Source organism: Sorex fumeus, unplaced genomic scaffold (assembly GCF_029834395.1).
Source record: "Sorex fumeus unplaced genomic scaffold, SorFum_2.1 ptg000086l, whole genome shotgun sequence".
Lineage (NCBI taxonomy): Eukaryota > Metazoa > Chordata > Mammalia > Eulipotyphla > Soricidae > Sorex > Sorex fumeus.
In genome coordinates this window covers 27,845,745-27,859,840 of record NW_026606143.1, presented here as the reverse complement: position 1 = coordinate 27,859,840, position 14,096 = coordinate 27,845,745, and the positions used below count along the sequence as shown (strand labels likewise).

The 14,096-nt window shown below is 42.8% G+C and overlaps 1 protein-coding gene and 1 long non-coding RNA gene across 2 annotated transcripts; one reads left to right on the top strand and one right to left on the bottom strand.

The window, feature by feature from the left end:
- Positions 1 to 371: 371 nt before the first annotated feature.
- Positions 372 to 3,881, bottom strand: LOC130039316 (uncharacterized). Its single transcript, XR_008794856.1, has 3 exons — positions 3,834 to 3,881; positions 2,432 to 2,626; positions 372 to 1,109 (listed from the first exon to the last, which is right to left on the bottom strand). It is a non-coding gene; the product is annotated as an uncharacterized LOC130039316 (long non-coding RNA).
- A 3,832-nt stretch (positions 3,882 to 7,713) lies between these two features.
- Positions 7,714 to 10,717, top strand: SAT1 (spermidine/spermine N1-acetyltransferase 1). Its single transcript, XM_056131157.1, has 6 exons — positions 7,714 to 7,942; positions 8,135 to 8,186; positions 8,298 to 8,381; positions 9,823 to 9,927; positions 10,027 to 10,067; positions 10,185 to 10,717. The coding sequence occupies exons 1-6, from the start codon at positions 7,877 to 7,879 to the stop codon at positions 10,353 to 10,355; spliced, it is 519 nt and encodes a 172-aa protein (XP_055987132.1). The 5' UTR covers positions 7,714 to 7,876; the 3' UTR covers positions 10,356 to 10,717.
- Positions 10,718 to 14,096: the final 3,379 nt, after the last annotated feature.

Here is a 14,096-nt window from a genome sequence, read left to right as displayed (position 1 = left end):
TATTTAACCCTGTTTGCTGCTGTCAGGCTCTGTTAAATACAACCTAAGGTGTGCAAAACTTAACATTTATAAAGATATCTTTTTTATTAAATCACCATGAGATACGCAGTTACAATGTTCTTCATTATTGGGCTTTTTTTCCCACCACCAATGTCCCCAGTTTTCCATCCTTCCAACCCCGACCCTCAGCCTAGCTCTATGGCAGGCACTTTTCTTCTCTCTCTCTCTCTCTCTCTCTCTCTCTCTCTCTCTCATTATAAAGATATTAAAGATATACTTTTGGTGGTATACCCCTAAAGGTAAGCCGGTTATCCATGTCCTATAACATAATTTATGAAAAGAAAAAACCTGAAAATCTTGACCAAAACCAAAGTGGTTCCTTGGGGTCAACTATTTTTGTTGATCATCCTCATAGGCTATGATACAAATTAACTAAGAAAAGCACCCTTTGAGAAAAACCCAACTTTTTTAATTGAATCACTGTGAGATCCAGTTACAAAGCTTTTAGGATTGAGTTTTAGTGATACGTGATCGGGCACCCATCCTCCACCAGTGCGTATTTTCCTCCACCAATGTCACCAGTATCCCTCCTGATATCCTCACCCCATCCCACCCCCTGCCTCTGTGGCAGGCATCTTTCTTATTACTCTCTCTACTTTTGGGCATCAAGGCTTGCAACAGATACTAAGCCATAATGTTTGGCCCGTAGTCTACTTTCAGCACACATCACCCATCCCGAGTGATTCTTCCATCTATCATTTATTTAGTGGTCCCTTCTCCATCCCAACTGCCTTCTTCCTCAACACATGAAGCAGGATTGCAAACTCGGAGCGATCCTCCTGGCCCTTGTTTCTACTGTCCTTGGGTGTTAGTCTTTGTTATTTTACATTCCACAAACAAGAGCAGTCATTCGATGTCTTTCCCTCTCTAACTCATTTCACTTAGCATGATACACTCCATGTCCATACATTTATAAGCAAATTTCATGACTTCATCTTTTCTAACAGCTGCATAGTATTCCGCTGTGTAGATGTAACAAGGTTTCTTTTACCAGTCGTCTTTTCCCGTGCACTCAGGTTGTTTCCAGATTCTAGCTATTGTGAATAGTGCTGCAATAAACATACAAGTGCAAATGTCATTTTTACTGTACTTTTTTTTGCATCCCTGAAAACCCAACTTCTAATCCATTCCAACCATTACCACTTATCAAACACCTGTAGACAATGTATACATTATCAGGTATATCAAAATCTAAATAAGTCATGCCAGAGGGTACACATCTGGAGAATCACCTTAAATTTATATTTTTATGCAGCAAGAACCTAAGTTAAGAGTATTTATCTAGATCCAGGTTAACAAAATTACATCTCTGCTCACAGAGTAGCTAGTATCACTTCTAGGAATCTATCTAAAAAGCAATCTGAAATGTGTGACAAAACTTGAGTGGAAAAATTTCCATCAAAGCATTATTATCATTTTGGTGATTGGGGAGATAATACAGTGAGAAAGGCGTTTACTTCACATGTGGCCACCTCTGGTCTAAACCCTGGCCTAGCATATGGGTCCCTTCTTCTTATGGCAGCAACAATTTACTAAGAAGGGCATAAAATAAAGCTTTAATATCTCCAGGTCTTGACCAGAGAGAGATTACCAAAGGTAGGGCACTTGCCTTGCACACAGTCAACCCAATTTCAATTCCCAGCACCACATATGCCCCCCCAACCCACACCAGAAGCAATCCCTGAGTACAGAGCCCTAGGCACTGCTAGGTGTGCCCCCCTAAAACAATAACAGAAAAGATATCCAGGTATTCCCATCAAAAACTGTGGAGAGTCAGGCCAAGTGATAATATAGTAGGTAGGGTACCTGCCATGCACACAGCTGACCAGGGGTCAATTCACGGCATCCATTAAGGTTCCCTGGGCACCATTAGGAGTAATTCCTGAGTGCAGAGCCAGGAGTAACCTCTTAGCACCACCAGGTGTGGCCTTCCCAAAATGGGGTGATATATTGAACAGAAACTTCCTCAAAGAAGACATCAGATGGCAAATAGGCATAAAAAATGCTCATCAACACTTATTATCAGAAAAATGAAAATCAAACCAATTATTGAATATGACCTCTCACCAGTGTGAATGGCCTGTACAAAAAATCCAGAAATCATAAGGGATAGATGTAGTGAACAAGGAACCCTCATTCACTGTCACTAACACTGTCTTTTGGTTCAGCTTCATAAGAAACAATAATAGAGACATCTCAAATAATTTAAAATAGAGCTTCAATATGACCCAATGATTCCACTCCTAGGTATTTACCTGAAGTTGCACAAAATATTAATTCAAAAAGATATTCACACTCCACGGCCAGGAATCAATGGAAAGTGTCAACATTCCAGAATTTTTTCCCTTCTACACATGTAGAAATGCCTTACCTGACCTACGGTTCAAGGTAAAGCAGTGCAGAAACTCATCACTTGATCTACGAGTTCAAGGTAAAGCATTTTCTGAAGATGTCGGTGGTTCATATAGAGAAGCATCTACTAAAGCAGCAATTTGTTCAAGTCGATTCTTCATCACCAAGTTTGAAAAAGAATTCGAGGTCTTACTTCACGTGGGCAAGCTGGACTCTGCAGGCAAGGTGGAAATTCTGATCAAGGGAAAGGGGTTGGTACCAGAAGCATGCCCACAGGCTGCTTTTCATCCTGGCTTCAAAATCAGAAAGGCACAATATATTCTTCAGAGACACACTGATTCTCAGCCTGACAAACAAGTCTGAAAAACCCAGCAGTCTCTCCACTGCTTTCCTTTCTGACCCTGCAATGACAGGACTGGATGTGGCCCATTCAGTCCTTGTAATTAAATCATGACATATTTCCCAGAATACCATAAACCAAGATGAAACCATGTGATCAGAATCAGATCTATATCTTTCTGAATCTTCCCTTTGTTACTATGGCTGGGTAAAAGCAAGTTCTGTCTGTCTGTCTACCCTTTTGCCTACACACTTGTTTGATAATTCAGACATGGCTGACAAATAAACACCTATTCATTTTAAAAAAATAACAGAAGGGGCAGGAAGATACCTCAGAACTAAAAGGTTCAGGTAAATCAGAACTACATTCGAATCACAGCATCACATGCCCTGCCCCACCCACAGCACCTCAAGGTGGTCCAGGAGAAACCTGCCAATGCAGGAGTAGTCCTGGTGGGTCACACAGCACCACAGAGTCCCATCGGCCCTGCATCCTCAGACCCTTATATTGAACTACCTTCCCCGAAAAAGCTAAACTGTGACCTCTTCCTAAGGACATGCACTGATATAAACTGAGTTCCTTCTTTTCTAGCTCTACCACTTCCTGGGTTTTATAATTCCGTAACCCCTCTGAGATCCCATTTTCTCAGTTGTAAAGATGGAGTCAAAATGACCTATTTCACAAGATAACTTCAAGGATCAAATGAAACCATAAATAATAAACGCCCACAGTCCTACCCACCCCCTACTCAGACCTCCTCAGTAATAGTTCTTTTTCTCACAGATTAAATTCTGTTTTAGTAAACTGCATATACATCTCTAAAAGTAAATTGTATGCCCTGAGGGATGACTTCAAAATTCAGTTATCCTAAAGGATTATAAGTAACTCCCGAGTGGCAAGCATAAGACTCAATATATTAATACTTACTGATTTGTTGACTCATTAATCCAAAGTTTTTAAAATGTATCTTTATCCCTTTTATGAATTTGTATATGAAAATTACAATATAAGAAACTCCAGTATCAAAAGGATGTAATATTTGTCATACACTGCATTCATTTAAACAATGAAAAACGTCTACCTTGATTTGATGCTAGGTAGAAAATTCAAATTTCTTAGGATTTTAAGCTACTAGTGCACAAACACAACTCACGATGATCCTGCTTTAGCAATCTGTCCTTCAGATCACTCTTCTCATAATGACAGAATGAAGCACAAGGACATGAAAACAAACTGTAAAAACAATAACAACAAAAAATTGCAATGACTTTTTTATGAAAAAACAATTTATTCTTAAAAACTAAACAATCCAAATTGAAAACAGTGTTGTCTTTGCTTCGACAAGATAGTTATCCTTGATGCTTAGTGGGGATATTTATGGTTATGAATAAATTTGCAACAAGCTTTCTTCCGCATGTTAGACAGAAGGAGAAACCTATTAGTGGTCATTTGTGTATCATGTTGTCAAGAAAGACATTACCTGCAGTACCTTAGGCAGGAGAGAGTGGAAGCTATTTTAAAATATCTGAGAATGATAGTGTATAGACTCTCATGGTGACTCATTATGCATGATATCCCCTATGCCCGAGGATGGGAAGGGCAACAGAGAATCTACTTTTGCTTCCTTTACTACACAGAGGACATTATTAGCAAATACAGAGAATCATCTGTTGAATGTTAGGGTGCAGGTATTTGGTGAAAGTCTAATCTTCCATTCTATAGACTACTGCAGGCCTATTTTATGCGCACTTTCTCTCTCTGCCTCTCTCATATGTTTGAGCCACAGTGCTCAGGGATTACTCTCAGCTCTATGCTCAGGAATCACTCCTGGTGGTGCTCAGGGAGGGAATCAAACCTGGAGAGCAAACCTGGGTCAGCCTCGTGCAAGGCTGACCTTATTCACTGGACTAGCTCTTATACTTTCTTTATGACACATCCTAGAACCCAGGTAGAGCAGCTACAGCCAAAGCAGGCCCCTCATTAAAGTTTGGGAAAGGAGACTGAAAAAGAAAATTTCTACCTGCAAAAGGCTGAATAATTGTTCCAGTGACTATAAACAAGGAAAAGCGACACCAAATGCCAAGTGGTCTCAAACATTTTGCTCTCAGGTTTTCAAAAAGGACTGAAGAATCCAAACAGCTTTGAAAATTCCAGTGGCTGGAGAGAAACTACCACTGTAAAATGTACTTTCACATGGCTGACACTGGTTTGATTTCCAGCACAGCACCATATATGGTCCCCCAAGCATCACCAGGAGTAATCCTTGAGTACCCCAAGGTGTGGTCTAAAACAAAAAAGAAAAGAAAAAAATTCAGAAAGCATAATAATACACCAGAGCATTGCTTTAGTCACCAGAGCAATAATGGCGACACAATATTGTACGTTTATAGTCATTTCAAAATAAAAGGTGTTAAAATGGGGGTGAGGTACAGATAATGAAGGGAGCATAACTTTCAACAATAGAATCCAGAAGACAGATATCAGTAAGTTGAAAGTAACTTCTAACCTTAAGTGCTATAAAGCAGTGAAATAAACCTTCAAGAATTTGGGACCCAGGCAGTGCTCAGTAGTAAAACTCAGGCCTTGAACACATGAGACCCTGGTTTCAACCCACTATCCCAAAACCAGATAAAAAAAACCCAACATTTTTCAGATGATTTACATTGAGCTTTCACAGACACAACTAAACCTCTAGAATTCAGGAGATTCATCTAAGTTTTTGCCTCTAGAACTCAGGAGCTTCATCTAAATTGCTTCATATAGGATCATGTTTAAAACACACACAGACACACACACATATTCAGGGGCCAGAGAGAGTACAGTGAGTAGATGCTGTCCCACCACGGTTCCCTGGCACTACATATGGTTCCCTGAGCCGGCCAGAAGTGATCCCTGGTTGCAGAGGCAGGAGTAAGTCCCAAGCTTACTACCAAAAAAAACTCATTCAAGAAATATTTTTTATAAGAATATACAGTTATGGGATTTAATCCTAACAATCTTCTTCGAATGCTGTCTGAATTGGCTCTGGGTCTGTGAACTTTCAGATCAGTCCTTCGGGAAACTTGGGTGTCAGGAACGGTATTCAACACTCCAGTCTCTGAAGCATTCACTCTAGCCCTTTGAGTCATCTTGAAAAAACAAATACATAATTGTAAGGGCTGGGGAGAGCGTACAAAGTTTATGGCGTTTGCTTTGCAAGCAGAGCACCACTTGGGGGTCATTCCCAATCACAACCCCGGGATGAAGCCCCGAGCACTGACGGGTGTGCCCCCCCCCCCCCGCCACCCCCCACCTCCCACACAATTTTTTTCCAGACAATTTAGAGACATATTAAACAAGAAAAACTGGAGAAAGCTGACAAGCAGACTTTCACTAAAGGAAATTAGGACATTCACCTCAGGCAGAAAACAAAGTGTTGCCAACAAGGAAGGCTTAAGAAAAGAGGAAAGGGGCTGGAGCGATAGCACAGTGGGGAGGGCGTTTCCCCTGACGCAGGGTTCGATTCCCAGCATCCCATATGCCGCCCCCCCCCCCAAGCACCGCCAGGAGTAATTCCTGAGTACAGAGCCAGGAGTAACCCCTGTGCATCGCCACGGATGTGACCCAAAAAGCAAAAAAAAAAAAAAGAGGAAAGAGTTATTTTATATATATATATATTTGTTTTGTTTTGAAGTAAAACAGATTTTTTGAAGGTGTCAAGGGGGAAAGAGTGAGGAATTGGGGGAGAGAGAGAGTAATGCGTCCAAGAGAGAACACGGGCTTCTCCTAGGGTGGACAGAGCCTATATATGTATTTTTAAAATGAACCTTAAAAGCAGATGTTTCACCAGGAGAATTACTCCATAACTTAGAGGCCAGCCGGGTATTCTAGGGGAAAGGACAATTCAGATAGAAAGGGGAACACCAAGTGGAGGGTGTTTGGAGGATCCTCCCAGGAGGGGAGATGCAGGTTGAAAGTAGACTGGACTGAACATGTTCGCCACTCAATGCCTCTTTTGCTGATCACAACACCCAAAAGGAGAGAGAGAACAAAAGGGAATGCCCTGCCACAGTGGCAAGGGGGGATGGGGGGATGGGGGGGGAGAGATATTATCCTGGTGGTGGAAAATGGGCACTGGTGGAGGGATGGGTATTTGATCGTGGTATGACCGAGATCCAAGCACAAAAATTTGTAAATCTACAACTGTACCTCATGGTGTTTCACTAATAATTTAAAAAAAGGAAAAAAAAGCAGACGTTTCATTAGTATGACGGAAATACACGACACATTTTCAAAAGACAGGAGGAAAGAAAGCACAAAAGAAAACCTTTTGTTAACTCTAAAAGTTCGGGGTGAGGGTGACGTTATCCAGGAATTCAAAGAGCCAACCTTAGGACATTCTAGAAAACGCAGGCATACCTCCTGTTAGTCATCAGAATGATGACTTCATTACCATCTAGTCGCCTCTGGAAACTTCCAGCGAGTGTGAGAAAGACCAGTGACGCGGCTGCCAACTGTTGCCAAACTAGCGTTGCCACAGACGCCCAGAAAGATGCTGAGCCTCGCAGGGGCCCCAGGGCGCCCGCGTCCAGAACGGCCGAGCGAACATTTCCATCACTCAAGGTCAGTCCAGTCGCCGCAGTTGCCTGAGTTTCCTTGCCCGACGGGCCAAGAACCCACCAGATCTCCAGACTGCGACGCCAACGGGAACGCCTCTCGGCCTTTTCCGAAAGCGACGGGGGCCCGAGCACGTCGGCTCCCGGGCCCAAGGCCGGGCGCGGCCGCCAGAGGTCGCAGCCGGAGAGAAGCGCCGCGCCCCGCCGCCGCCCCCGCCCGCCCGGTTCACACGGGCGCCCGGAGAAGGGCGGCACCCGGAAGTGGGCGCGGCGCGGCGAGCTCATTGGAGCTTGGGGGCTGGGGGCGGGGCCTCGCGGCGCTTAAAAGCCCGGGAAGCGGCGGAGGAGATCACGCAATTATCTTGGAGTCAGCTGAAGCTTTTTAATCGCAAAACCCGAGGGTCGCCGGGTCATGGTGCCAGCCTGACTGAGAAAAGGACGCTCCCGGGAGACGAATGAGGAACCACCTCCTCCTGTTGTTCAAGTACAGGGGCCTGGTGCGCAAAGGGAAGAAAAGCAAAAGACGAAAATGGCTAAATTCGTGATCCGCCCGGCCACCGCCGCCGACTGCTGCGATATCCTGAGGCTGATCAAGGTAACTGACGCTGGGGCTCTTCCGGGACGGCGGACGGGGGACCGATGAGTCAGTCCCCTTTCCAGCACCCGATCCCGCCCGGCCCGGCCTGGGAACCCTTAACCACCCCGCCCCCGTTCCCCCCCTAAACTGGCCGGGGACTTTAGAGTTTTCTTTTTCTCGCCCCTTTCCACTCTATGCGCCTCGCCCCAGGAACTGGCTAAATACGAATACATGGAAGAGCAAGTAATATTAACCGAAAAAGGTAACACAGCAGCGGGGCCGGGGGATAAGGGAGCCGGGTGGGAGGATGGTGAGAGTCCCTGGCTGGCCCCTTCCCCGAGGCCAACTCTGTCCTCGCGGCCCCTCCTTGCAGATCTCCTAGAGGATGGATTTGGAGAGCACCCCTTCTACCACTGCCTGGTTGCAGAAGTGCCCAAAGAGCACCGGACTCCGGAAGGTAACTGCCCTCCCTGCTAGAAACCGGACGCCAAGTGTTGAGTAACAGGTAGTAAGCGTCTGCTGTGTCTGTAGAGCCACTGACAACGCAGGCCGAGCTTACTGAGAAGTTGGCCAAATTTATTAGCCAGCTGGTGTTCGAACTACTGAGGGACCCCCCTGCCCCCCAAACCTGTGCCCCACTTACTAGGGTAGGTTAAAAGAGCTATTTAAGTATCAGTGCTATGGACACACCCGGAAGACCGAGTGGTTACCAGTAAGTAGCAGAGTGCTCTGGGCACCCGGAAGAGTTAGGTATTAATGTGCACTTGTTGTAATTCCGTTTCATAAATGGTTCTTGTTTGACCCTAACGTAACTTTTTTTTTTCGTCATTTTGTTAAATCACATTTTTTTCTTTAATTTGTCCCAATCTTCAGGTTACAGTCTCTAGCTTCGCCATGTACATGGCCCTTCCGTGTACATGGATGGGCGGGGAGGTAACTAAAAGATCCTTTACACAATAAAGTAGATGATCATGATAAATGAGGTAAGGTCCTATTATCGCACACTTAAAACACGGTAGATCAGAAACTTCACTAGATTTGCTTCCCGTCTCTTTGCAGAGGAATGAATATAAAATGCCTATAAAGTTTAATTTGAAACCTTTGCCTCCATTTAGAATTATAGACACCCCATAGGAGGGAGTCACATGCTTATTCCTTTCTTTTTTGCTCTTCCCGTTGACTGGTCAGAAGACAGAGCTAAAAGGGGAAGTTGTTTAGATGGGTGCTTTTTTTAAAAAGTGGTATTTGTTCACCAAGCTAGAATTGAGCCAAAAACAGAAGAGAGGAGGTATATTTTTTAGAGGTATATGGATGTTATGTAATACCTATTTCTGGGTACTTTTGTATCTTCTGGCTTAAAAACTGGGGAGAGCAAATTGAAAATGTAAATTGGAAGGCAAGTTCTGAAATTAAACGGTAATACTTTTGGCCTAATGTTCTGACCTTCAGGAAGCAGTTTCTAAACTACCAATACTACTTTTCTGAACTGCCGTGTAAACCTGACTTATTCCCAAGTCAGCCTACCAGTATATCAATAGGATGTGAATTATGTGTGTGCTTAGTTTAAGACCATAGCAGTTTTGCTCTGACAAATAATGAAAGCATTTGCACTTTCTGAATGTGAGATCCAGTAGATTGTAGAGTGGCCAGTCCACAATCTTAGCCTGGCTTCAGCTAGCTCTAATGTATGCTTTTTGCAAATACATGTTCTGAGAACTGCGAGATCCAGCAGTAGCCTGGACTGTAATAGCATAAAAATCTGGAGCTGGTCCAGTTCAGTGGCTACCTATTTCTGTAATTCATGCATGTACATTTTATAAAATCTAAGATAGGCTTCTGATCTTGCAGCTTTCATGGACTGTTTTTTACCCAGAGTTCATGTGATACTCTTATTGCAGGAGAACACAGCATTGTTGGTTTTGCCATGTACTATTTTACCTATGATCCATGGATTGGTAAACTGTTGTATCTTGAGGACTTCTTCGTGATGAGTGATTATAGAGGTATGTTTGAATTCAGGTGGGGCATCTCAAAAGACAAATCAGAAGTTGAAGTCCCCAAAGTGACTTTTTAAAAAAAAAATGTTCTTCTCTTTTTTGTAGGTTTTGGCATAGGATCAGAAATTCTGAAGAACCTAAGCCAGGTATGTCTTGGTTTAGGGTTGCTGAATTTGTAAGGGTTACTGACTTGAATGACTAAATCAGAATTAGGTGTTGGAAAGCTGGTGAAAAGCCATTGTGTTTTCTCTCCCTTGGAAAAGGTTGCCATGAAGTGTCGATGCAGCAGCATGCACTTCTTGGTCGCAGAATGGAATGAATCATCTATCAACTTCTATAAAAGAAGAGGGGCTTCCGACCTGTCCAGTGAGGAGGGATGGAGACTCTTCAAGATCGACAAGGAATACTTGCTGAAAATGGCAACAGAGGAGTGATGAGTGCTGGCGTAGACAATGACAACTTCCATTCTATTTTAGAATAAATTCTCAGCTTATCTTGCTTTCTATCCTATTTGTAGTAGAATAATAGAATGAGCACCCATTCCAAAGCTTTATTACCAGTGGCGTTGTTGCATGTTTGAAATGTGATATATTAAGGTGGCAATCTCGTATGCAGTTTGGAGTCAGATTTCTCCTTGAACATCTTTTGATAAATAAGGTGGTGTGATCTTAATATATATGTAAAAAACTTCATTCTTGTGAGTCATTTAAATGTGTACAATGTACACACTGGTACTTAGAGTTTCTGTTATGATTCTTTTTTAATAAACTACCCTTTGATTTAATTGGTATAAGCATTTTTACTGGTCGTTTTTCATTCTGTTGAGTGCGTGATCAAAATTAACATAAAAGTAACATCACAATTTAAGCATACAAGTTTAAAATCACTTTTTAACTGAATTTCAAGTTGCTCAGGTTCCTCTGATGTGCTGGGCTAGTGTTGCCAAAGTCTGGGAAGAATCCCATTAAATTTTCATGGTTTTATATGAAGCCACATATAAAATATGACTTTATACTGCCAAAACAGTACACTAAATCTACAGAGTTTGGGGGGATGTCTTTCAAATGGGGTCTGGGGGGCTACTTCCAATGGTATTAAACCCATTGCTGCTCAGATCCAGACATGCTGGGGGCCACTGGGGCCAGCAAGGCAGTGCTCAGGGCACAGGCACCGTGTGGTGCTGGGAATCTCCTCCTGGGATCTCTGCACGTGAGGCATTTGAACCATCTCCCAGATCCTGAACAAATGTTCAAAGGCTGATAAATGGTTTATAAATCAAGGCCTACAATAACCAAGTCCCGTTTTTACCAAGTAAAAGAGGAAGAAGTGGGATGCTGGGACACTGAAAATTCAGGAATAAACACTTTGTCCACAACAGCCCATTGCACACAAAACAGTACTCGGAACGGAAGGTGAAGCACTTTGTTAATCTGACAGGAGGAAAAAAATCACACATCTTTACAAGCAATCTGTAAACAGGCTGGGGTTGGACTGGGCATCAATTAGGGAAAGCAGTATCCCTGCATTCGGAGGGAACTTGACAGGCTGGGTTAACGTGTGGGCTTCTATAAGAAACAGTAAGGGTGCTTAAACTGGGAGAGTGGGAGAAATAAACTAGAGATTTCTCCTGTACAGGAAATAAAACTCCAAAGAGGCATGAGGAAGAAAAATATTTAAACAGCCCTTTTCCTTAGTACACTAACCTAATTTCCTAAATCCACTAATTCCCTAGAAAATGAAAATCATAGTTGGTAAGAACCAATGTACCAATTTCCAAGCTAAACGTTTTTCAAAAGGAAATAAATTCTGGGTTCCTCAGAAGGATTTTGCCCTGAATTCCTCTGTTTCAAAATTCTTGTTATGGCTTCTTACATTAGAAGAAAGCATATGAACAAGTGCGATACTGAATTGTACATAGTAGAGGAGAGCTCTGGGATTTTGATGGCTTGGAGAACATGCCAAAAAAAAAAAAACCGGGCTAATAGAGTCCATTCTCAATCGGGGTCCAGCTAGAATGACACAATTACAAAAGAAATGGGAAAAGGGGGTTAAACTAAACACAGGAGCCTTGTGGGAAAAGAAGACATTTTGAAAACTGTGTTTTGGAAAGTGGGCCCCTGAGGAAAACAACTACATGCTGACTGTGGTTAAATATTTGAATAAATTAGATTAACCAAGCAAGTTACAATATAACTCTTTGTTTTCTACTGCTTCCCAGAGCTCACCCCAAAAGACCTATTGTTAGCCAGCAGCAAAGCATTTATGAAGTTTTTCTATCCACTTTAAAGAAATCCCTTACATTTAACTTGTAGAAGCTGAAAACACCACAGCATCAGCCCACTAAATCTTTAACTCAATTACAAAGACAGCTCTGTAAAAACTGTATTATGAAACGGATCTGTAAAACCTGAAATCACCAGGCAAGGAAACATTCATATATGAAGAAAATGATCAACCTAGAAGAAAACGTTCATGTAATCAACACCTCTAGAAAGATAGCATTAAAAGTAATTTACTAAATACCACGTACAGTTAACACATTTGCAAAGAACAGTATTTCACGCCTGCTGGTTATTTCTAAGTAAAGATATCTGGACCTGGGTTCAATCCCTGGCTCACAAGCCACCCCCATATCCCAGCACCGCTGGATATAACCTTGCCCCCCCACTCCAAGCCAAGCATAAGAGTGGTTTTGGGGTCTCTCATCACTGCTTGGGATGGCCCTTATCAACTACAATTTTCTTGCTAGGCTTATAATATCCCTTGAGAGACTTATACAATCAAAAATTTTGATACTATTAAAATAGAAAATGCCTGGATTTATCCTAAGCCTTTAGGACATCCTGTCTCCAATCTTTTACATGATTCATGCTACAGCCTTGATCCATCAGTATCCAAACCAGAATCAAAGACCATCAACTTCTTTGATTCCATGGGGTGGCCTTTTCTAGGAAAAGCAGGACCTTTCTATGCAGAAACAACAATTGAGACCTGGTGATTAGTACCTTATTGCCACTCGACCCCTTCCTGTGAGTCTCCTGTCTACTGGGTCTCCAACCAGATCTAGAATGGATGAAAATTATCATGGTTCCCTGAGCCAAGTGGCTGTTCTCCAGCAACTGACAGAGCAGGCCATGCCCAGGAAAGCTTTACCTTCTGCTTGACTGGCAGGCTGTCTCCCGTTCAGAGTACACAGGTGGACATGTCTGTTCCTAGAATTCTGTTTGCTTTCACTGGCCTCATTTTTGTATACCTGCTTCATCATTTTCCCCCTGTGGATTAGCTGACATCTTAGGATGACCCTATGCTCCGTTTTTATTCCTCTTCTCTGTGCTGCCAGTTTAGGCTTCAAACCATTTAGCTGTTAACACAGAGCACACACCAGCAGCCCCACACCCTTACTCTCTCCATTGACTCAGCACTTTGATTTTGTTTCGGGGTGCTGGGCCATATGGCCAGTGTTACTCATAAGACGCTTCTGGTTCTGTGCTCAGGTTAACCCCTGAGACTACTCAGGGGAATATATGTAGTGCCAGAGATGGAACCAGGATCAACTACATGCAAAAGTAAGTGCCTTACCTCCTGTTTTATCTCTTTTTTTTATTTTAAATTTATTTATTTGTGTGTGTGAAGCAAGATAGTTTCTATTGAAATTTATTTAGAGAGATGTGAAAGATGGGAAAGAGAAAAGTACATTATTTTTTATGTTTGTATGCTCGGGGGACCATATGGGATGCTGGGAATCAAACCCAGGTCAGCCACATGCAAGGCAAACGCCCTACCTGCTATGCTATCTCTCCAGCCCCTGTTTTATCTCTTTAGCCGTGTTCAGCACTTTGTATACATTATTATCTCATCTGATTCTCATGAACACCCTATAGAGGTGTACTACTATTAGTTTATTCTTTTTTGCTGTTTGTTTGTATTTTGGGCCACACCCGGCAGGGCTCAGGGCTTACTCCTAGCTCTGCACTCATGGATCGCTCCTGGTGGTGCTCAGGGGACCATATGGGATACCAGTGATCGAAACTGTGACGGACACATGCAAGGCGAACTCTCTGCCCACTGTACTATTGCTCTGGCCCCCATTAGCTTATTTTTACAATGAGAAACTAAAGCTCAGAAAAGTTCAGCTGCTAAGTCCACACAAATCAAAACTCCAAACTTTGGGAGAT